Source organism: Diorhabda carinulata, chromosome 1 (assembly GCF_026250575.1).
Source record: "Diorhabda carinulata isolate Delta chromosome 1, icDioCari1.1, whole genome shotgun sequence".
In the NCBI taxonomy this organism is placed as follows: Eukaryota; Metazoa; Arthropoda; class Insecta; order Coleoptera; family Chrysomelidae; genus Diorhabda; species Diorhabda carinulata.
Genome location: NC_079460.1, coordinates 22,408,031 through 22,433,190, shown reverse-complemented (window position 1 = coordinate 22,433,190; position 25,160 = coordinate 22,408,031). Strand labels below are relative to the sequence as shown.

Genomic DNA, 25,160 nt, shown 5'->3' with positions numbered 1-25,160 from the left:
TTAAGTTGATCTGATCCGTCTTAGCTAAGTCAATCAAGTGTTTGGTTTCACTTTCGCACTTCGGCCCCACGACTGCCAATCTATGCACGACAAAACCATAAATTTATTACAAACATTTAGTTTGCATTTTCATTTAATTGATATTGTTAATTCAATGATGAAAAATATCGGTTAAACCATACAGATGGTTCGGAAAAACGTGTTGACATACGATAGTAGATAAAATGAAATACGTTTATTTTAATACTATAACCAAATAGAATGTCACTTCAAATATTTTTTGATACCCAAAAGAAAATCTATTGTTATATAAATAAATGCGGAGGAAAAGGTTTCTTCTAATAAAAAAGGAAAATGACAATAAACGTCTATTTATTATGTATTCATTCATATATATATGGATGATTTAATATCCTTTTAAAGTAAGACGATTGTAGAAAACTTTTTCATTCTCTATAATTCTACGGAACCCCTTTGTATATACTACGATCATAATATTGTTGTAAATTTTTGAAGATAATTGCGAAAAGTGAATTAAAATTTATATTTTCGAAAAAAGAGTTCTAGATTTCTGTTTTGATGAAGAATATAGACTGGTTTTTACAAACTGTTGGTGTCTTGTTATTTCTTTTATTATCTAGGTACGATTCAAAAGTTTTATAAAAATTGTTTTCGAATTTTAATAAACAATTCAAACCGAGTATTTTATTTTATCCACCACAGAAAATATAATCGACTGTTTTCCGGACATTCTGCATTTTAAAATTAATTATTTATGTGTGTTACACTAGTTTACAAAATTCAACTTTTTGTCTGTTGCTACGAATTTTTTGGTTGATATTGTTCACTTAAAACTTGTTTTGTTCCCAAATCTACCCCAAAAATTTTCGAACAGCTCGAGCTACTTTGTTTTTATCATTTAACCGTATATATTAATCGACAACAAGCGTATTTTACTGTGTTAAGATTAGTATTTTAGTTTTTGGGTTATTAATAGTTCAAAGACACGTTGTTTAAATTATTATACAATGCGGTCCGTATGTAAGGAATACATTCAATTTTAGCGCTATTATTACAAAAAAACCTCGAACAGGTCAATTTTTACTCTTAAATTGACAATTTACAGTATGAAAATATGATCCCCCTCTAGCACCCCCTAATTTTGAATAAGAAAGAAGGTCGTGTTGCCCTCTATTGCCAGCAATATAAAGTTTTTTTAATTTGATTCAATCACAACTGAGAAAATTAATTTTTTAGATAGAAAATTTTGATAATGTCAATCACAAAACTTACGTAGAATGAAGATAATAGTAATGTCGCATAATATTTAGAATGTATTTTTCAATACCATTAAATTAAATGTTCAAAATGATTACCATTCCCTTCTTTACAATAACCGAGGCGATTTTGGAATTCTCGTACAACATTTTTTTGTATGACCTCAGGGGTTATTTTGTTAATTTCTTCCGTTATCCTAACTTTTAAATCAGCAATTTGGCCTGGTCTATTAAAATATACTTTAGATTCTAAATAACCCCATAATAAGTAATCGAGAGGAGTCAAATCGTAGGATCTAGCCATTCGATCGTCCCACGCCTTTCAATCCAACTATTGGGAATAACCTGATTAACATCAGGAAAAAGTCTTTGTAATGTAGGCACAAAAAATCTAGATAAACCACACTATTAACTCTGCCCTCAAAAAAAGGGCCAATAATTATTGTTAATGTTACCAGCCCAAAAGTTCATTTTTTTAGGATATTGATTGTGAACTTCAACAATCCAATGACGATTTTCTCTGCTCCATTATCTACAGTTCTGTTTGTTAACCATTTCGTTTAAATGAAACGTCGCTTCAACAGAAAAAAAACTATTTTGTTTATAAACTGCAAATCTGCGTTCATTCTGTCCATCATCAATTCACAGAATTCTTGCCTTCTTCTATCACGATCATCTTCATTTAACTCCTGAACCAACTGCACTTTGTAAAAGTGGTTTTTTTCTTTATGCAAAACTCTCAAAATCATTGTCGGTGGCAAGTTCTCGAGTTGTCTTATGTAGATTCTCTTCAATCTCTAGAAGTACATCTAACTTTTTTTCATCAGTAAATTGAACATTTCTACCTGGTTTTTCAATATTTTTCACGAAATTTTTTTTAAATTTTGCTAACAGTAGATTGCGAAACGTGTTCAGCATGGTAATTGTTATTAAAAATTTCACAAACCTTGTTTTATTATCCAAACCAATCACAATTAAAAGGTTTATTCTTTGAGTCTCGAACAAATGAGCCATTTTTTCCTAATGTTTAGTAGAACAGATACGAAAATACTTGATTATTTCTAAAGTGTGTTTTAATAAAACATACAATATTGCTGATTTAAAAGTTAGGAAGAAATTAACAAAATAACCCCTGAGGACATTTTGAGCATTTAATTTAATTGTAAAATACGTTGAAAAAAAAAACATTCTATATACTCTCTTCTACTCGAGGATACTCGACTTAATACAAAAGAGAGCAATTTAACTTATAGACGATCCAGATCTGTACAGAAACTCGGATAACTTCGAACACAGAAGAAAGTTCGATGACCTGACTCTGTTCTATAGATACTACCAAGGCAGATTCTCTTTTGAGCTGCCCAATATAATTCCACCTAGAGCAGTATTTGCAAAACCTACTCGACAGGCAGACGTAGCTTATGAACTCCGAGTTCGCCAACGTCAATTTATTGGGTTTTCTTTCAGTACAAGCCTGTGCAATCAGCTACCAAGTCACATCTTTCCTGAAGACTATAACCACGGTCAGGCACCATCGATTTACTCGAGTGTAATATGGTTTACCCTCTAGTGATTGCTTTTTACAAAACAATGACCATGAATGGAAAATTGAACTGAAAGCTTCTGTGATATAAAACTCCACTTTCTCCATAGTCACCTTGACAAGTTTCCGGAAAATTTAAGAGATATGAGCGAAGAGTAGGGAGGGTGTAAGCATCAGGGTATACGCGTCATGGAAAAGTGCTACCAGGGTTTCTGGGATACGAATATATTGTCTGATGCGTCATTTTACAAAGTCTCCGAAAAGAGCATTAGAACAAAATTTTTCAGAACTCAATGATTAATTATTTTCGGTAAATACATGTTTTTTCTGTTTTATCCCTACATAGCTGAAACTCAGAAACTGGAGCTGATAAAAATCTTCTATTTTTGAATGATATATAGCTAAAATTTCTTCGGCAACAGTTGTACTGTAAACTAGTGTCATTTATTTAAAAGCGAAGTTAATGTAATTGTTTTAAATATTTATATACATAATATACCTCTAAGTAGCACTACACTTTACGAGGAGGTAACGAGTCAAAAGAAAAATGAAATCAAAGAATTCATTAAGACAAATAGTACAAACAATAAAGGAAATAAACATATCAACAACAAAACATACAGATTGATAATCCTAGTGGGACAGAGCCATTTGATACTTGGAGGTGAGAAAGTCTTTGGCAGTCAAGAGTAAATTGTATGCGCACAGCGTAGCGCAGCGCACCCTAGGTAGCGAGTCTGAGTAGTGAGCAGCTAGGAAAATTAAATTTGCAGATATATGCAGTTTGCATAGCCCATCCTGTAACCCTACTAAGTACTAAAAAGGGATAAGTAGAGGATATGGAAAGTGGCTGCTTATGGAGAAGTTAATGTATAAGAAAAGAATTATTTTATCTAAAGGATCAGGATAGAAGTGGGATTATTACAGTCATTTCATTTCGATTCTTTCGGTTTTTGAGTTTGAAATATTGTGAATATAAATAATATTTTAGAACAATTAGAAATAAAATGACTGATAAACTTTTAGAAGGATGATTTTATTATTTATTAATTGTTATACTTCATTAATTGATTAGTAGTTTAACAATCAAAATTAAAACGGTAATTGAATTTTAGCCTCGCCGACGGTCGCAGTAGCCAACCATTCACCCCAACACAGTAAAGAGAAGCCTAGCTGCAAGAGAATGCAGACTAGTTGTGTACTTGTACTGTAGCTGTAGCTGTGGCTGGGCGAAGTGCTGTTACAGTCGAGTGCATGCAAAGTACGGCCCGGCCTCCAATCAAATACATTCAACTTCCAAATTTCATTTTTCATCGACTTTATCACATTTATACTAAATAATGATTGTGGTTCAAGTTTTTTTATGGATCACGGTTCGTTTTATTGGTACCAAACTAGAAAATTATGGTTGATGCAATAAATGAAGTTGAATGAATCAAAGAAAATTTTAAATTTATGAAATAAAATATAAAATGAATGATGTAGATGATCAATGAATTTTGTTATTGGTTCCAATAAAACGATATTCTAGCAAAGAAAAGGTATTGTTGCCTAGAAAACTGAAAAATAAATGGAATTGTTTTTAGAAAAGAATGACGAAAATTTTTCTTTAAAACAAAATTTGAGTTCAGTCTATTATCGATAATGTTTCATCAGCGGGTTGTTTATTAGTTTTGATTGATTTTCAAAGTTTGTTTTATAGTCTATAGAGACAGGGCCGCCTTCAACCGGTGCCCGGAGTAGTGTGTTGTTTGCAAATAAAATAATATAATAATATTTGAACCGAGACTCTAACCTATCAGGGGCACAGCGTCGGACGTCTGAGTTATAACATGCGCCACCAGCAGAGAAAACACGGTCTGTGATAACAGGATAGTCACACCTGGAACAGACAGTGCGTCACGCGAGGCGTCTGACCTGTGACCTGTGCCGCGGATCAACAACAAACAGTAAAAAATTCCGTAAAAAACATTTACGCTACAACTTTTTCATTCCCAATAATATCTATATCTATAATCTACTGTTTGAATTGTTTTCATTTTGAAATGAAAAAGTCGGTTATACGGAAAAAATTTATACTGTAAAGACACATATGGTAGTATCCAAGGTCACATCAGAATAGAAAATAGTACTTGTAGAAATATAAATTATAAGACGGCCCTCCTTTCCAAGTATCCGGCTCCCTTCCCGTGAAACGTTCGATTCAAAGAGGAAATGTTTGCGGCACCCAAACCCTCTTATAAAACTCCTACTCCCAAAGAGTTCTAATATTAAATATATTTATTTCTCAACGGTCAAAGATTTCACGATGTTATCCCTTTTCTTATTTCGTATACTTTAAGTAGGTCAAGAAGTATTTGTGACTATAGCGTATACAACAGCACATTATAAAGTATTTACGAATATTCTGAGTTACGTAGAATTTAAAGTTTGTGCATTGTATAAAAAAATAAAATAAAAAATTATTTCTACTTATATAAACTGTTTCGAAGGGGAATATATTCAACATTCTATATGAAATAGCCACCCTATATTGATATTAGTTAGGGGTAAAGATATCGAACGAAAAAATAATTTGTTATCTACGTTTCTACTAAAATTTCAATAGGACTATCAGAAACAACAAATACAAAAACGCAATATTAAAATCAAAAGATTTTTTCACTGATACTTTGCCCCGAACAACCAGGCCGATGAAATTTTATTATACGAAAATAATACAAAGTGATAATGAGGAAAAAATTGAATTAAACAAAAAAAAACAAACACAAACATGACATTCAATGATAAAACACGATACAATTTCAAATTACCATAACAGCACTTCCTGCCAATACCACAAATTTGCCCAAAAACATTTCTTCTTTGAACGCCACGTCGTCGTGAACAAAAATGAAGATTACAGGAAAAAGAGGGGAAACACAACGTACAAAAACAGGGTGCAATATATAAATTTGTTGTATGTTATTTGTGATTAGATTCAATTTATATTTTGAATAAGTTTTCATTGTAAATATACATGTGAATATAAGTATTTTGGATAATTATGCTTTTTAATCAGCGTGGATAATATCGTTGTTGTATTTATATCCAATTTAAAAATCACAAAACATTCTTAAAATGAACTGGTACGAGTAAAATGAATATTGATGACACTCAAGCACCGCATTTAACGGCAAAAAGCTTCGAAAATCATTTGAATTACATAGAATCGTTCAAAAATAAAAATTTGTTTTCCAGAATAAGTTACTATCAGTTGGAAATACGAGGTACATCCACAGCGACAGTTCCGAGCAAGTGCGGCAGTTACTTTCACATGTTTACTATTAAGAAAAAAGCGCCGAGGATTACTGTTAGATGTTTTTTTTTGCGATAATACTTGACTTCAGGAATTTGGCTGTAGCCTACAGCTCGGATCTCGCTCCTAGCGACTTTCATCTCTTCTTACACCTAAAATCTATCTTTGATGGTCAACACTCCAACGATGATGACGAACTGAAAGAACATGTTACCACATGGTTGAAAACATGGAGGACAATCTTCAATGATGAAAGGGAGAAGTTACCATTAGGAAAAATAAAAAACAAAGTAGACCAGATGAGATCGTCAATGAGATGGTAAACTACGGAGAAAATGAGCTACCGAATAGACTACACTAGTTAATAGAGCTAGTTTGAAAGAGCAAACGGATGGAATAGTGGAGCCATATGGAAATCAAAAAATGAGCGCTAATTACATTTTTACTTCCATAATTAATACGAGATTAAAAAAGTATACGGAGACTCATATTGAAGAATGTCCGAGGATATATTGAGGATATATAAAGATCCTAGCCTACTATAGAACCAAACATTATTTCGATGTCAAAATATTTTATTACTCAACATATTCTCCTCTTAATTGGATACATTTGTTACAGCGAACCTGCAACGTCTCTAGACCTTGCAAAATGTTTCTTCTTGCTCTGCAAACCAGACCTCCACAGCTTTTATCACCTTCTCGTTGGAAGACACATTTTCGACCTTTTAAGTTTTTTTCAGTTGAGGAAAGAGATGACGGAGTCAAATCTGGTGAATAAGGGGGGTGTTCTAGTAATCCAAACCCTTAATCACGAATTTTTTGCATGGCAACATGAGATTTGTGGGCAGGGGCGTTGTCCTGCAAAAACAAAACAACTTTGGATAGCTTGCCGCGTCTTTTCTCTTTAATTTTTTCCCGTAGAGTGGTCAGTGATATCGAAAGTAATCTCCAGTTATTGTTCTAACCTTATCCAACTAATAAATCATGATTACTCCATGAAAATTTCAAAAAACAAGCAAGAACTTATCCAGCAGATTTTCGACGACGAAACTTCTTAAGTCCAGAGTGTCGCCATTTCATCGATTGTTGCTTTGTTTCTGGCTCGTAGAAATGTACCCAAGTCTTATCTATAGTAACAATTCGGTTTAAAGAGTCTACATCATTTTCAAATCGAGCACAGATCGAACGCGATGCTTCTACCCTTGCACACTTTTGTTCAACATTCAAACTTTTGGGGATCCATTTTGCTGCAATTTCTCTCATGTCCAAATTGACGTGAACTATATGATGAACGCGTTTGTATGAAATTCAGTGCTTCAGATTTCTTCTTTAGCCCAATTCCACGATCTGATAAAATCATGTCATGAACTCCATCGATATTTTCGAGGACTGACACAGAAACTGGCCTTCCCGATTGGTCATTATTTTCAATGGAAAATTTACGTCTTTTGAAGCTTGCAGTCCAATTTTTCACAGGACATTTATTGCCAAGGGTATTAAGCATATCTTTGTAAATCTGCTTACCTCTTAACCCTTTTAAATACAGGTACTTGATGATGGCTCAATACTCCTATTGGACATCTTTTTTCTTTTAATTTATTGAGTGACTCTGGTTTACTTTTTTGTCGTGTGAAGGGTCAAAATCCTAATAGAAAATTCTTGAATAAAGAGGAGGAAGATAGTGACAATTAACAACCAGTAGTAGTAAAATGAAAATCTACAGAACCACGTGGGGTAAGTTCGGTGACAGACAGTACAGTTGTTGAATGATGAAACTAGAGAAATATTCAAATGAAAAGTCCGCATTTATAAAATCGATTGCTAGAACATAAAAAAATGGATGGAAAATAATAGTGAAATTGAAAAAAATGGCCGAATGAAAGCCCTTAGGAAACCGTCCCAGGGGAAAACCAAAAAGCCAATGGAAAAGTCAAGTAACAGTCCGTGGATAGTGGAATAATAGCCAGGATACAAAAATAACGAAAAAAGCCAAAAATTTAATCGAAAAAAAAATGGTTAAAACGTGGATTGATTCACTACAAGAAATGACTCAAAAAGCCTTTGATAGAGCAGTTAATATTCCTACTAGAATTTACAACGGATAATATATTTCTAAAAAATTGATTTAAATGTTATAGAAATATTTTTTTTTGTACATGTACCCATATTTTGTGAATATACTTCGTATATTTCATTAAATAAAAACATTGAACTAGATTCCACACTCAATTTTAATCACCAATCTTCTAAACCGATATTATACAGGCTTGATAGAAAGCAAACTATAAAAATATAATTAATGTTTAAGAAGTGTGAGATTGTGGTGTTTCTCCCTTTCTCTTTGTGATCTCCATAAAAAATATCTAAGGTGCCAATGAAGCTGAACCGCGCGCGGGACACAACAATCACATATACACAACGATACATAAGTCACCAGGCAGCATTGAGGATGTATAATAGCCAGCACAGGCAGGTCAGACAAAATAACGATTGGTACCTAACAAGGGAATGGCATCAGATACTTGGGGCAAGGTTTCAGCCACGAGGTTCAGGAACACAGTCAACGATAGTAAGATGGTCACTCCTGCAACAGAACATTAGCTTCATTACGAATTTACGACCATTACTTCTTTTATTGTAGATACACCCTGTGTATAATCTATTTGCGATGTGTTTTTTTGGGATGTACTCTTCGGTGTTTAAAATTTGTTGTAATAGACGAGATATTTTAGCATGAAAAGATGTCAACTTCAGAATGCGAAATGATAAGCTGATCTTTGGTGTACATAGTTGTGTCAAATGTTTATCAAAATTTGGTATCAAAGATTATCTTTCATTGTTCCACTTATCACAAACATGATAGAGCATAAAATTTGCAGTTGAATTACTAGGAAAAAGTGAGGTAAGTTGACCATTACACCTAAAAAATATTCAGTAATTCATCAGGAGCTAGTATCAGTAGTTCCAAATTTTATCTTAGGGTATTCAACCATAATCTTTTGGCTCTAAGTCATGCCCTAACCATTTTCCATTTTGTTACGGATATGACTGGAAGATTACGACAGGCAGCACGAAGTATTTCAATAACATGAATTGAAACTGTTGTTCTATCCATTTGTAAGCGAACTATTTCATGTATAGAAAATGATGGACGACATTTTGAACACCTAAGGCTCCACCAATTACATAGTTAGTTATCTAAGCTGTTAATTGTTAAATTCGTTACATGGCTTATTTAATGATTTGTTGTCAGAAATAGAAATATTAGCTTTATATTCAAATAAGGCCAGTAGTATATTAAAAACTCGCCGTTTACACATTTCTTAAGATATCTCGAGACATAAAAAAGATTTGTCAAGATATATATCACGTTGCTAATTATATTATTTAAAATTCAAATATTTTATATTGCTGGAGACAAAAACTGTTAAACAAGTTTTTAAAAATCGGCTAAGCAGAACTGGACTCGCAAGAATTTTTTCATAACAAGGTTCCCATTTTCTCCCACCTCTTTGAACAAAAAGGATAAAATCAAATTTAAAAACATGAATTAAAAAAAATCGTTTTCATTGTCACTACTGAATCAAAATGCAAATCTTAGTCTAGCAACACGATGCTATCTGGTTATCAAAAGTGCTTGGAGATCTCTTCTGCTGTATAGAAGGTTTCGGACTTCTCGTAAAAGGCTGTTGAGCTCGAAACTTGTCATTGACCGATTTCTTAATGGATTTAATTGCAAAAAACGGTCATCTCGAGGAATTAAAACTGAAGGATGTCCTTGTCCAGGCCTCACGAAATCTTTGCATCAATCTGCCAACGGTTGTGTGGTGTACGCCAAACAGATTTTCCACTTCACGAAAACTTTGTTTCTGTCCAACTAACTCGGCTATTCTTTCAGCTTCGCGTTCATTTAACTGCCAACATTTTTTGTAGTTTGTTTGTGTAGTTTAGACTCTAACACACCTTGATTGACTTAAATTACTGCTGTCAACAAGTTGGTACAACAATAGAATGAAAGAAACATTAAAATATGCATAAAATTAGAATTTTAAAAAACCACAAAAACACTTATTTGCTACATTTTATCGCTAACATTTAAGATACTTTAACTTTTAGTTGCTATCAGTATCGGAATCTTGATTGTTGTGCGAAATTATCAATTGTTCAATTATTTCTATTATTTGATCAGTTTCCCAGAAGGAGGAGGAATTTTCTATATTCACCACATGTCTTCCATATTTTGGCTAGTTTTTTGATGTCATCGATGCAATTTCTTCTTAGGTCAACTCTGAAATGTTTCAATTGTGACCAAACCAGTTCAACTGGTCTGAAGCCACTCATGATTTTTATGATCATTGGGAGGCTTACGAATTTGGATTATTCCAATGTATAAATAACTTAACTAATCAATTCACGAACTCAAAGTTCCTTTTATTGTTATGTCATTGGGTAACTAGAGATATTTGAATTTCGTTATGTGGGTTTTTCAAGGTTTATCTTTTTATAATTCATAAAGGAGTGACTTGATTCCACTGGGCATGTATGAGATGTAGCAAAAATTAACTTATCTTTTCGCATTTTGAGGTAAATCGATAAAATGACTGGACTATAAAAAGTGTAACAGCTCTAGATTTAAATTCATTTCAGAGAACCTGTTTTATAAATTCAAATAAGGAGAGTAATCAAACTCTGCTTCATTCTACGTGGATAAAGTTAAAATTTCTACCACTGAAACTTAATTCCGGCAATATCTCAAGAGTTTCCACTGCCACAATTAATTACTTTTCAATTATAAAACTAGATTTTTTTAAAACTAACTTAATAGTTTTGCAGTAAATACTATCGTTGATTTGAAAAATAAATTATTCCATTATTTCCGATATTAAATGATTCACTACAATGTCGCCCGTAGCATTTGAGCAAAAATAGAGAACAGATTCTCTGATTCCAAATAAAGTGATTAATTAAACATGCTTAGATACAATGATACTAGTACGGGTTGTTTAAGTTTAAAATTGAAAAAAAAAAAATATTTACGGCCGACATATTTTCTTGAGGTACTATCTTCTGAAAAAACTTCGGTGAGCCGCTCCCCCAGGATTGTATCCCGGCCGGACCTCTTCTAGATCTGATTTTCTCCTCCATTATTAGTTTTAACAACGATGTATATGAGTGCACAATAGCTTTCCTATCCTGCTAAGTATCTACATTAATTCGATTTTGATTCAATGAAAATATTGATCGAATTTCTTCTCTTATGGCTTCTTATTATATTTATAGCCATAGAAGTTTCTATTTATCACTTACCTTTATGAAGAATCTGATTACGGGTCTAGTGAGTAATTGATGTCGTTTCACAATAAATTTTAAAATTAATTTGATTAAATAAAGCAAAACGAAATACTAAGTTTTGTGCTTGAAAACTAAAAGATGCGATGTTATGGTTTGAAACTGAATGCATTTGTGAGTCTGTCAATATACGAGGATGGTCCCAGAAGTCCCTAGCATCTAGAAATGGCGGTAGCTGCTTTAAAAATACTACTGTATTAGAAAGTATTCAATATATATATATATATATATATATATATATATATATATATATATATATATATATATATATATATATATATATATATATATGTCCCCAACCAATATGAAAGCTGAACTAGATTCTATTCTGGGTAAAACTGCTTTTTCTTTATCAACAGTAAAATATTGGGTAGCAGATTTTAAACTAAGCCTTGGTTTCGTGGGGAGTAGAACCATGAGATGAACCAAGTGCAGAACGTCTTGTGACTGTGATTAGTACAGAAAACAACACAACTTTGAACACTAAGAATATAGATTGAGTTGACTAATCCCCATGAAGACTTTTGTATGTTCATAAAAACGTGGTACGACTTTGAGCAAACTAAACAAAATGGTATTTCAATCTAATAACGCCTAACCTTCAAATAATATCTTAATTAATATATTTTTCCGTTTCTTCTTTTTTCTTCTTATTGAATTTTTTCAAAGGACAAAAAAATTAATGAAGTAATATCTGAGAAATATACAGTTGCGGAAGAAATTTCAAGTGTTTCCTTCTTGATTAGGTCTAAACTTTAAATGCAATGTTTTACTTGATTAATGAGTGTTCATGAAGAAGACTTTCACCAAAAAAACATCACTTTTTTCGCGTCCAAGAAGGCTTTGGGATGGATTGCGACGTTGTCCAATTGTGGACGTCTTCTTGAGTATACTATAATACTACTATATATTTTATTTGATAATTATTGACTTCCGAGGAAGACTTGCTGGCAATAAACAGGAAAAAACCCATTAATATGGTCATACATGTCAGAAAGAAGAAGAATCGTGGTTACTTAAGATGATTCATTTGAAACTTACTCACCAAATATTTATTGCGATTTTTTCGAAGCCGTTCCTAGTTCATATTGAGTTATGTGGTGGTTTCTAATCAATTTAAACCAATACTAGAAAACGACATCAATTATTACTAGACTTTTCAATTTATTTCCTTGTAGTTCTTGATCGCTGTTATCTAAATTCTATAGAAAGGGAACAATTAAAGCAATTTATGGAGGGACTGATTTTAGTGCATGCTAAAAATAACCACTGTAATGGTACACACATATTATATACAGTATGATTTCATAATACTCACACAACATGGAATTTTATTGATATTGTTGTTTAATGTGTGATTAATTTGTAATTAGTTTAATATACCATGTTTTGTGAATACTATGACGCTCATGGAACTGTCATTATATTATCATAGACATATAATATTACTTTATTTAATAGTAGTAATTGATATTTTGTAAATTATAAGTCTAATGATATATAAGAACAGGTTCTGCAGCGCTCGATGGACACTAAAGGGGCATTTCGGTAACGCCCTCCAAGTATCAACGGACAGTCCGTTTACAGGGACACGGGGCGTAAAACACACGATGCTCCCAGTAGGCCAAGCATACCTATTAACGGAACAGCATCAGATGTGGTTGGTATCTTTTCAGCTACTAGGTTCAGAAATACTGTCAATGAAAGAAGTATGGTGACACCTGAAATGAAGATTTTGAATTTTGAAAGTGTTTTTTGTTTGTCGGGTGGTCCAAACGGGATTGCGTTATTGTGAGTGTCTTAAAATACATGTTTCGGTGTATGTAGTAAATTGATTTTCATTATTAAGACCAAATTATTATTGACACTGAGCAATGTGTCACCTACAAACAAGGAATAAAGCAAACACACAGTGCAACATACAGCATGGGCAATGTACCTAAGGTTAGTTTTTCTCCGGAATCTGGTGGAAGCGTGAAACCCAAAAGAGCCATGGATGAAATCAGCACACAAGGTACTATTAAGTTGAAGAAGTAGTACAGAGTCCGACGTCGTATTTGGATTGTGAAGGTCACGTCAACGTAGGGTTCCGGGCAGCACTGATATACTATTGTGTTCTTTTTCCCTGGCATACCTGCAAAACAGCACTAGATCATTCATTTGTATGCACAAGCATTATATATACGTGGATGTATTGATATCTAGTTAGCATAGACCAGTTCCATGCATAAACAAAATATTGCGTTACCATAGCAACGAACAATAACTTATTAAAAGTGTCAGTGTAAAGTGTAAAGGGTTAAGAGGTAAGCAGATTTACGAAGATATGCTCAATACCCTTGGTGATCAAATTTTCCATTGAAGATGATGACCGATCGGGAAGGCCACTTTCTGTGTCAGTCCCCGAAAATATCGATGCAGTTCATGATATTATTTTATCAGACCGTCGAATTGGGCTAAGACGGATCTGATCTGAAGCACTGAATATTTCATACGAACGCATACATCATATAGTTCACGTAGATTTGGATATGAGAAAAATCGTTGCAAAATGGATCCCCAAATGTTTAAATGTTGACCGAAAGCGTGCAAGGGTAGAAGCATAGCGTTCGATCTGTGCTCTATTTGATGACGATGTAGACTTCTTAAATCAAATTGTTACTATGGATGATGCGGAAAGTCATCCAAAGGTGTTTTTTCTTTGCAGGACAATGCCCCTGCACACAAATTTCATGTTGCCATGCAAAAAATTCGTGGTTTAGGGATTGAATTACTAGAACACCCCCCTTATTCACCAGATTTGGCTCCGTCCCCCCATCGTCTCTTTCCTCAGCTCAAAAAAAGTTTAAAAGGTCGTAAATTTTCTTCTAACAAGGAGGTAATGAAAGCTATGGATGTCTGGTTTGCAGAGCAATTGGTTGTAGGTAAACTCAATGTGATTAATAATTATAAATACAAATTACGTGAAAGTAGATTATTAATTTTAGATACAAGAATTAAAATAACAAAGTAAAGTTATGGATAAACCTGGTGAAGTTTTACAAATTCCATATTTCAGTTTTAAATCTCCACGTTCGTTGATTTTCGAATGTTTTTTTTTGTTTTATAAAAATGTTCACTAGATATGACGATGGAGAAGTGTATTTTTCAAAATACTATGTTTTAAGGGGTGGGGGGCAACTTTGAACACTGAGAATATAGAATGAGTTGACTAATCCCCATGAAGACTTTCGTATGTTCATAAAAACGTAGGTAGTATGACTTTGAGCAAACTAAACAAAATGGTTTAGGTTAGGTTAGGTTAGGTTAGGTTAGGTTAGGAGACTACGACTATAATCGTATTGATGAGAAAGTTTTAACCCTGTTGTTAACTCTTTTATAACTTCTCTTCTTTTATTTACGATAAGAAACAATTCCAGCTAAATACAAGGATTGTATATACCGTTTTATACCTGCAAATGTGCGTTCGATGCACCCTTCTATATAATCTGTGCGCAGATAAAACTCAGATAAACATTTGTTGAAGCTCTTTATTTATGTTGATAATGACCAACTCTTCTTGTATTATCACAAGGCTGTGCGTTATATGGATTTAGTACTTAGTGACTAATATATGAATTGAAAAGATTCTCGAATCCTTCAGTGAATACAATGCGTGAGTTATTGATAAAATAACATTGTCTCAAACTTTTGCTGCGAAGGAATAAATATTTGTTTTACAATTGTTCATATTTCCTCTCAAATTTGGTTTGTTTACAGAATTTTAATACGCAGATCCAACCAAGTAAAAACTTTCCTTGGAAAGCTATGTAATTAAGAGAGTGAATCACGCACTGAATAACAAGTACCTCAAGCAGCGTCCTTGAAAACCCTGATAAGCTATCGAGTGCAATAGATAAAATTAGATAAAAATAGATTTTTATCGATTAAATTAACTATGCTCTTAACAAAAATGTTCTGACTGTCTTGTCGTTAGGTCGTTGCGTTGTAGTCAAATGGTCAAAGGTTCGAGTCTTACTAGGAAATTACCAATGTTTTCATTATACAGAGGGTGACTCATTGTTAATGTCGGTTTCAATATGTGGAAATTCCTATGCCTCAATTTAAGCAAGATTTTAAGACGCTAATTCTATGAGGCGTACAATATTGATTAACTTTCTCTATATTCATTATATCTTTGTTATTGATGACGTAGTACGTTTCTACAATACATAGTATGGAAGGCGATAAATATGAAATTCGTTTATTGTTAAAATAGTATTTGAAACAAAAGAAACGGATGCAACAACGAAAATATGTGAAGTTAATGAGCGGACGGCATAGCGTTGGTTCACTGATATGTAATCAGCTCATTGTTCTATCGAAATATAATCGTTTTATTAGACGCATTGTTACTTGCGATGGTTAGACAAAGGATAATATTAGAACCAGTCGCAAAGTGGAAAGACTTGTTTTCTGGTAGAATTAGGAAGGTTTACTGTACTTCGAAATGTATGTATGAGGTTTAATATCCAAGAAACTTACGCGGAATAAGAAGAACTTCGTGGTATTGAGCCCCACCACGTCCACCATTTAGTCCAGACTTGCACCGTCTGATTACTATTTATTCAAATCCATGGCGAAATACTTGCAAGGGGATAATTTTGAAACAAAAGTGTGACAATTTTTGGGATATCTAAGCTCAAAGATTGTTTTAACAAAGTCTACAAGAGATTGTTGAAAATGATTATGAATGTATGATTATATGATGACATGATTTATAACACATCTTCTATAACATATTAGGAGCTTGGTTGGACTTGATTTTGATCATGATTTCGTCCGTATTAAATATATCCGATAACTATCAAGCATGTCAAAACGTTCCTGAAAGACATTTATCGATTTTCAAAAGGACAATGATACTTCCTAAGAAAATAGTAGTCAATTTTGTAACAAGTTGGTATACGTGGCATTATAAGTTATAAATAAGAAATGCGTTAATCAATGAGCTCGATTTTTAAACCGCATCAACCTCCTAAATCAGTTTTCGTTATTGTTGACCGATTTTGACCCCAAAGAATTGGTATTGCTCAGGGAATCCCTTGGTTAGATGGAAATATTGATCAAGTTTACAAGAAAGTGTACTACACGTAGATTGTTCAAGAATTTAATATCAAAATCTTAGCGGGGTTAAAATAAGTTCAATAAATTATTAATATAATATGACTTACCGATTAAATACCATTCTCCGTTTGTGATGAAATCAGAAAGGTCTCCTCCGTCTTCAGAATTAAGAACCAGATCGAGCTACAGAAAAATTTAACATATAACATTGATAAAACTCAATTTTATTAAAACTATTATCGAAGATGATAAAATTTGAGGATACTGAAAATTAGGAACATGCAAGCAATCACATACAACTACAGTTTTTTCAGTAGAAAATTCCCCCAGTCACTTATCCCGTTTCATCTTAAAAAAAATATTTTTTATAACAACACGTTATTAAATATAACATCCACTATCGCTCAATCTACTTAGTGTTTATGACAAAAGTAATGTGTTGACAACAATAAGATTTTAAATAATAAAAAGCGAAATATAGGATAAAATCATTATTATAAGAATTTGAAGAATCATGCTAAGATACTTGAAAATAGGAAAAAATATAGTGGCAACTATTTTATATTACAGCAAATATATATAATACATACAATTATCTGAAAAAGTCAGTCAGATTTACCTTCAAAATGCAAGGATATGAATAGATTTTGATATTTATGTTTAAAATGAATATTTAAAAAGAATTAGAACAGTAAAGCCATATAGTTATTGTATTGGGATCACAAAGATGATTAAGCTCTATTTAATTCACCTTATAAACTTCTGGACTGATTTTTCCTAGCGACCGTGCGGAGGAAAAATGGTCTGCATGCGCACTATTGAAGCAGAGGGATATTGAGAACGTGGAAAAAAATCGGCAGTCAACTTCCGGCCGTTGAAGAGAGCAGATCACTTGTAGTGAGAAACGCCTCGTCACGGAGAATCATTGCACGATGGTGCCATGGTTAGATTGGGTGTTTTTGAGTCACAAGCTGTCTCGAGAATGGAAGATCTGGACGCCCTTCGACCAACGAAAATGTGTCACAAATAAAAAACTTATCGAATAGTGATCGTAGGATGGGTATCAAAATAATTATTGATAGCTTGAGCATACCTAAACCCTAGTTTCTGATATTGAAATTGTGGGGGAAAGCGATCTGTCAGGATCTTCTTGATCCCATCTGACTTGTTTCCATTCAAGAAAATGAAATTGACGCTCAAGGAAAAGCATTACGGCTCGTTCCTGGAGGCGTATGAAAACGGGAATACTCGTTGATAGCGGTGTGTAGATCTGGGAGGTTGCTACATCGTTAAATTCCAATACAATTTTGTACAATTTTCATGAATAAATATTGAGAAAAAGAGTCCTACTAGCTTCCGAACTGACCCTGCATGGAGAGAAACTGTCATTTGGAATAAATTCGATACTCAGTACTTAGTTTTGAACATTTTTACAAACATGGGGTTAAAATAATTCTTATTGTAATTTAAGTTTCACCACATTTACCGGTTTGGTGTAACGATTTTTTTAAAAAACTACTCCTAAAAAAGTCTAAATGATTGATATGTAGTGTTCATTTGGTAGGCTCCTTTTTACTATCCATCTGCCTGGAAATGGAGCAAGATATTCAGGATCGGATATTGAACTTGATATTCTGGATATGTGTGGGGTTAGGAAAAAGTTAATTATTATAATTGAAACATATGAAATTGTTGTATTCAAATCAGATGCGTCTGAGATCATAAATATAAGGAATAGGATGAAATTGGAATTATATTTTTTGAAAGAAAAACTGCATTTCAGGTCTCATACATGTAAATGACTTCAAGGATATCTTCTATTACAAATTCGCCATATTAATGGGAGTATACATGTCGTTAATACCAAATTTATTGTTAGGGATGTAGGCAATTGAGAACTTGTCCACTACCAAAGATATGGTCTGAAACTATTTTCTTTTAAATCCGGTAACTAGGAAATTCAATCTCTCACTTTGATTAAAAATATTTCATCAAAGGTAAGAGATACATTAAAAGATACAATTCAAACTTAATTTCCTCTTTGAAATAACATTGAGTTCGAAATACTTGTTTGACAATTTGAACGGTTATGAACGATTTTTCAGGATTGGAAAGCGTTTACCTGCAGCTGCCTTATTGATAATATAATTCATTCATTCAGGCGCATATTTTGCGAAAAATCAATCGAGTCTTTTACAGCCGCGCAAGACACCCCTTCAGTAACAATTGTCCTTTGATAGTATTTCAATTCAGTCTTTTGAAACTAAATTGTTTTGGTTAAGCGATGCGATTTCAAAGAAATTCTCATTACTTTTCAACAGATCCAGACTGTTCACATTATTCTAGCAATCAATGTTTTGACGTAATTTAAATGAATTTTAAAACATGATCTGAATTTTTAGCAAAAATCGGCATAACGAAAACTATTTCTATAAAAAAATATCATACAAGAAGCAAACTCATAGAAAAAATGGCTAGGATGTCAGGTTTTTGTTGTTGTATTAATGATTTCTCAAATAAATGAATGATTTTTTGTTTCTTTTAACAAAAAATATGGGAAATATAGGGGGTGTCTCATAAATAATGTCGGTTTCCAATGTTTCGCCAGATCTTTGAGAACTTGGTGAAACAATTCTTTGAGCGTGGATGCAAAAAACCATTTCCAACATCTCTTTTTGATTCAATTTTTTCCTACGCAAAAGTTTCGTTTTGTATTAAAATAAGTGATCTAACGGTGCAAGATCGGGCTTAAATGTTGTAGGAGATCAATACCACCATATTTTTTCGCAGTATGTGAATACACTAAACCTTCATAATTCCACCAGACAAATAACGAAAGCAATCGAATCAACTTCTCTTTGCGACAGATTCTGGCGATTGTCCTTTCTTATAACCGCAATATCCCTGACCGTGAATGATCTACACGCGTCAAATCAAAGCGACTTAACTTCCCTTAAACTTTACATATTTTCTTTGCTGTCACGACTATTTCCAATTATGTATTAAGAATACACGTACCCCTTCGTAAATAAACAAAGAGAGAATTATGAAAAAAAATTGAAGTTACCGAAATAACTTATGAGGTGCGTAAATAGCTCCTTGCCCTGCAGAAATATGATAGTTTTTTAAACGCTTTATTCCATGCATGGAAAATCAGTTAGATAAAGGAAAATCGCCAGAATCTGTCGCAAAGAGAAATCGATTCGATTGCTAAGTTTCGATGTGTGCCTGGTAGGATTATGAAGGTTCAATGTACGAAATTGTTCCAAACGGTCGAGCTATCAATACCGAGGTATATAGTGAACATCTTATGCGAAGGTATGAGGTTTTACAGGAGAAATATTCAGGTTTAGTTAACCCAAAGCAGGGTTTTCTCACAATCAAATACTGTGAAAGAATATGGTGGTATTGGTAACACTTAAGCCCGATCTTGCACCGTTAGATTACTATTTATTCTAATCCAAAACGAAATTTCTGCTTAGGAAAAAATTGAATCAAAAAGAAATATTCGAAATGGTTTTTTGCATCCACGCTCAAAGAATTGTTTAACCAAGTTCTCAAAGATCTGGCGAAACATTGGAAACCGACATTATTTATTAGACATCCCCCATATTTTTTGTTAAAAGAAACAAAAAATCATTCATTTAATTGAGAAATCATCAATACAACAATAAAAACCCGACATCTTAGCCATTTTGTACATGAGTTTGTTTCTTGTATGATATTTTTTTATAGAAATAGTTTTCATCATGCCGATTTGTGCTAAAAATTCAAATCATGTTTTAAAATTCATTTAAAATACGTCAAAACATTGTTTGCTAGAATAATTTGAGCTGTCTGAATCTTTTGAAAAGTAATGAGAATTAATCACATCGCTTAATCAAAACAATTTAGTTTCAAAAGGCTGAATTGAAATACTATCATAGGACACGTTTCTATGCTTGTTTATATTTGATTGTCATTTGTCAGCTCATTGTGTACGTCAAGACAATCAAAAGTTATTGTGACATTTTCACTTTAAAATAGTTGTATATTAGACTTGGGGTGAATTTTGGGTGAAATGGCTAGCCAAATACCTGAAGATTATATCCGATATTGTATGCTTTCAGAGTTTTGCAAGGATAGTAATGCAATAGTTGCGATATTCATACAAATGCATCAAAAATTCGTGAAAGTTCAGATCTCTCTGACTCCTATCTATCAGGAAAACCAACACCATCAGACATCGACGTGCTAACAGCAGAAATGGAAATGAATCCATGCCATATAACCGAGGAGGTCTTCATAGCTCTGACCAATTTTGGTCGACCATCTAAAAACGCTTTCAGTAGATTTGAATAATAAGTAAAGTAGGTTAATCTAATCGATAATCTAACCGATCGATCACATTCAAAATATTGAGTCAATTGAATAGAAAAGTTTTTGATCACTTGATCATTGGATATGAAAAATAGAACGTAACAGCCAATAGTTCTCTCCAAATATATCACCATTAAGTGCTACGAAGCTGGGTTTACATCCCAAAAAGCGCTACATTACTTTCCGCTTCCCTTTTGTAACAATATAGTTAAAATATGGGCCAGGGTTTGATTTGAATAGTGAACATGTTTCTAGCACGTAGTTACGTGAATAAACTATCGTATGTATGATAATTAAAATAGGAGATGATTAAATGGAATTAACAGTTAAATATTCAACAAAATACCACTTGAGAATTTACACCGTCTACCCCAAAGGAACAACTCGAAACACTAAATATTCCCATTGCATATATGGTAAGCGGAGGGTTAGAGAAAAGAGGCAAACTACAAGAAATCTGTAAACTTGACTAAAACCATAGATAATTCAATTAAATAGTTGCATCTACAGCAAACATTAATCTGGCTTGACCTAGAGATGGCGGTAGTTGCTTGAAAAATGCCACTGTATTAAAAAGTACATAATCTATACAGCACATGTTACAAGTTTGAAGACGCCACGTTGTTTAGTATTTGTTTGGCAGCCGTTTTTTTGGAATGCGCGTGGGATAATTTTCATCGACTATCTTGTAAAAGGAAAAACTACCAACGGCGAGTATTCTGTGAACTTATTGTAACGTTTGAGCCAAGAAATTAAACAAAAACGACTACATTTGGCTAAGAAAGAAGGGTTATAAAATCAAGACAAAGCACCAGCCCACACATCCGTTATTACAATGACCAAAATCATAGAATTAAAGTTAGAATTACTACATCGTGCCAGATTTAAGCTCCTAGGAAAATTATCTGTTCCCAGACTTAAAAAAATGGCTCGGCAGTCAAAGATATTCGAACAATGAAGAGGTGATGCCGGCTATTTTCAGAAGCTTGATGATTTTTTTTATAAAAAGGGTATTGAACACCACTTGGAAAAGTGTATGGAGCTAAGAGGAGATTACGTTGAAAATTAAATATACTTTCTTCGTTGTCGTGTCATGAAGTAACAGTTCCCTTTCCATTTTAACTAATCAACATTTTGATTAATTGTTTGTCGGGTATGGTATAAGATTAAAGGTCAATTTGAAAAATGTTATATTATTTGAAACTTATTTATACCTAGAAACTCAAACACAATTGGCAACTTGTGAAACAAATAAAAACATGACCCTCAACATCAAAAGTTCGAAACGTCTAATACCTTAAAATAAGAGTCGTTATTTCAAAGAGAAAGACAGTAAATACAAAGTTTAATGAAGGTCCTCTAAAAACTTCACTAAGCAAATATTTCCTTTAGAAAATTGGAAAATTGACTTTTTCCTGACGTGTGATGACTCTTTAACAGAAAAAGTAAAGAAATTTTTCACTTATTCATCAATTTCACAATAAAAATCAATAAAATAATTTTCTTACGAACTTGCCCACTGATGTAGACCGAGAAGCCAGTCTTGTTCTAATATGTTAACGAAACTAAAGTTTGTTCAAGTAATCCATTCATTTTGAAGGAACCATTGATGACAATAATAATAAAAAAAACTAATTTATACTTACTTCACTCTGATCATTTAAGAATGATAAAAACTCAGTGCATTGTGATAAGAGTTGTACCAAATAAGATGAAACACTCATTATATTTAATAAAGTTTGAAGTGCGATGGGGGAAGAATCGACTTACATACACGATATTGATTATATTAAGATCCTGCACTAATTTTATGAAATATTAACAATATAAAACGAAAAATTAACGTACATATTTGAATTATAGATTTATCTATTTACAACCCCCTTAGAATGAAAGATACAACAGATACGACTCTTTAAATCGGAAAAACAGGATTGTGTTATATCGTTTTAAATTCTCTATATTTTCTATTTAATAATTTCAGGCGACTTGAGAATATAATAAAATCATATCAGTATGAAAATTTGCTATAATATACTCAGATTTTTAGGTGAGTCGATTTTCCCGGAAAATCTTCGAATGTCGAAAAACCAAAGACATATGTTCAACAATTCTATTTTAAAAATTCAAGATTTGGCTTTGAATTTATACATTTTCGATTCAGTTCTTTCAGTAATTAAATTGTTTTAATTTTTTAAAGTGTGTGTTGTTTTTGTGAAAGAGTCTGTAGAGTTATTGTAGAATAATATCGAAGGAGGTTTCCTAATCTAATTTTCTAATGACAAACAGGAAATTTTTCTAGAGTTTATCGAGAAAGTCCTGTTCATACGAGTGTATGAGATGAAGAACTTATTTTGAATACCATCAACGGCATATTAATACTTGTACTTTACTTAGACGTAGTGGTATATCAAAATCATATATACACCGACTTTTTTCCATTAAAAAAATTTAACAACAGTTACTAAAAGAGCAAATTTTCAAATTTGCTAATATTTAAATCGATAGCTAACTCTTGACTTTTTTGTAACTTTTCAATCAATTTCAAAATGACAAAGTTTTATGAAGAGTAAAAAAATTTTGAATTAAATTTTCCATGGTATGAAACTGACAGAGAGAAAACAGTGAAATTTTAAGGTCAAGTTACTTAAGTTACTCCTTATCAACCCCCAAGAATTTTTCATCATTTTCTACTTACCATTGCTTAATTTCCTTAACAGTCTTAGAGTACCAAATTTAATATGTTCAAGTTAGAGTGGTGGTAAAGAAAATAAATTGTTTTTTCGAAATTTTTGGGTCCTTCTTTAAAGCCCTATAACTTCTTAATGATGTAAAGATATCAAGTACACTCCAATATTAGCCATACAGACAGTAAATAGATTTAAAGGAAAATTGCATCCCTATAAAATGACACCTACTTAGGAGTTGAAGGAAGACGATTTTGATAGGATGTGTTGGATGAAAATTATAAGATGTTATGATGTTTGAAATTACAGCTAATAGTTAATAGAAAATCCTTAAAGAAGAATACATGTAATACCTTTAAAAGGTTAATGTTTGAGCAGTAATAATTGGAAACCATAATCATTGTTCGCTTTTTTATTGAGGGCAATTTGATTGGAGCTTCTACAAAATTATGTTATTTATTGTTTTAGATTTTATTATATTTTGCATCACATTCTAGTTTTTGATTTTATTGTAAAGAATTTCTGTAATCATTCGTATATAGAGAAAATAGAAAACGGTATATCACAAGCCTATATCTACAATTTGAGGAATTTGAGGTTGTACTTGGTGAAGATTCACGTCAATTTATAATACGGTATTTTTCATTAATATGTATTATGTTACCGAAATAATGCATTTATTTTTACACACTGTAGAGTCTAACCGTTCGATGTGTTTTTCATCTTTTGCAACCTTTTTTAAAGGACAAAAAATGGTTGGTTAGTCACCTCAATTGTCCTTACGATGTTGAGTTTCAAGTTTTTTTGCACACCCTTTATTTTAAGAAAAATTTTTGCATAAGATTAGTGAGGGTCATTTTCATATTAATAATTCAAGCGTTTTAAAACCGAGTAAAAAGATTTGGACCACGGCATTCATTTTCAAAGTCATTTGACTGTGAAAACCGCTGCAGCTTATCATATAATTATTAGTAAGAGTCATTATACAGGATGATATATTAAAGATTTTTTTCAACGTAACATGCATGAATCATTACTCTTGGATCTATTTTACATAAAAGTTTTAGCTCCGCACTATTTTAGTGGGATGAATTTATTTTTTTTTAAGAATTCATATCTGATTTTAAAGCTGATCTATGCCCATTATTTCTGAGTTAGATGACGTAATAATATAAATGCTGACCAATAAGTTGCAATTAAATATTTTTATATGATTTTAATATATCACCCTATATGTTAACAGAACTAAATTTTTCGATGTATTTCGCCGATATTCACTAGTACGCACACTGTTTTACATCCCCACTAAGCAGGATATATCAGTCTTTCTGCTAAAAACTTTACAAAGGTCGGGTATAGTTATGGGGATTGGAAGCATTTGGGGAACTGTAATTAGCACAAAAGCGGGAGATGTTCGATCGGATGATTGTAACTCACACAAGCTTACTCGATATGCATGTACCTATCAATACATCGACAAATTTTTTGCTTTTCGATAAATCTAACAATGCCAACTGTTATTCTGTTGATGTTATCTCA

General features: G+C 32.6%; 1 protein-coding gene across 6 annotated transcripts in view; it reads right to left on the bottom strand.

The window, feature by feature from the left end:
* The window catches only part of LOC130899291 (neuronal acetylcholine receptor subunit alpha-7), a 168,747-nt gene that overhangs the window by 12,384 nt on the left and 131,203 nt on the right, over positions 1-25,160 (bottom strand). For 2 of the 6 annotated variants that reach the window (XM_057809404.1, XM_057809487.1), the window contains exons 6-8: positions 16,683-16,758; positions 13,409-13,603; positions 8,618-8,704 (exon numbers count right to left, since the gene is read on the bottom strand). In XM_057809404.1, the coding sequence (XP_057665387.1) occupies positions 8,618-8,704; positions 13,409-13,603; positions 16,683-16,758 (358 nt within the window). Of the gene's footprint in view, positions 1-4,615; positions 4,703-8,617; positions 8,705-13,103; positions 13,191-13,408; positions 13,604-16,682; positions 16,759-25,160 lie in introns of all 6 variants that reach the window. The other 4 variants (XM_057809245.1, XM_057809156.1, XM_057809569.1 and 1 more) reach the window with 3 other exon arrangements.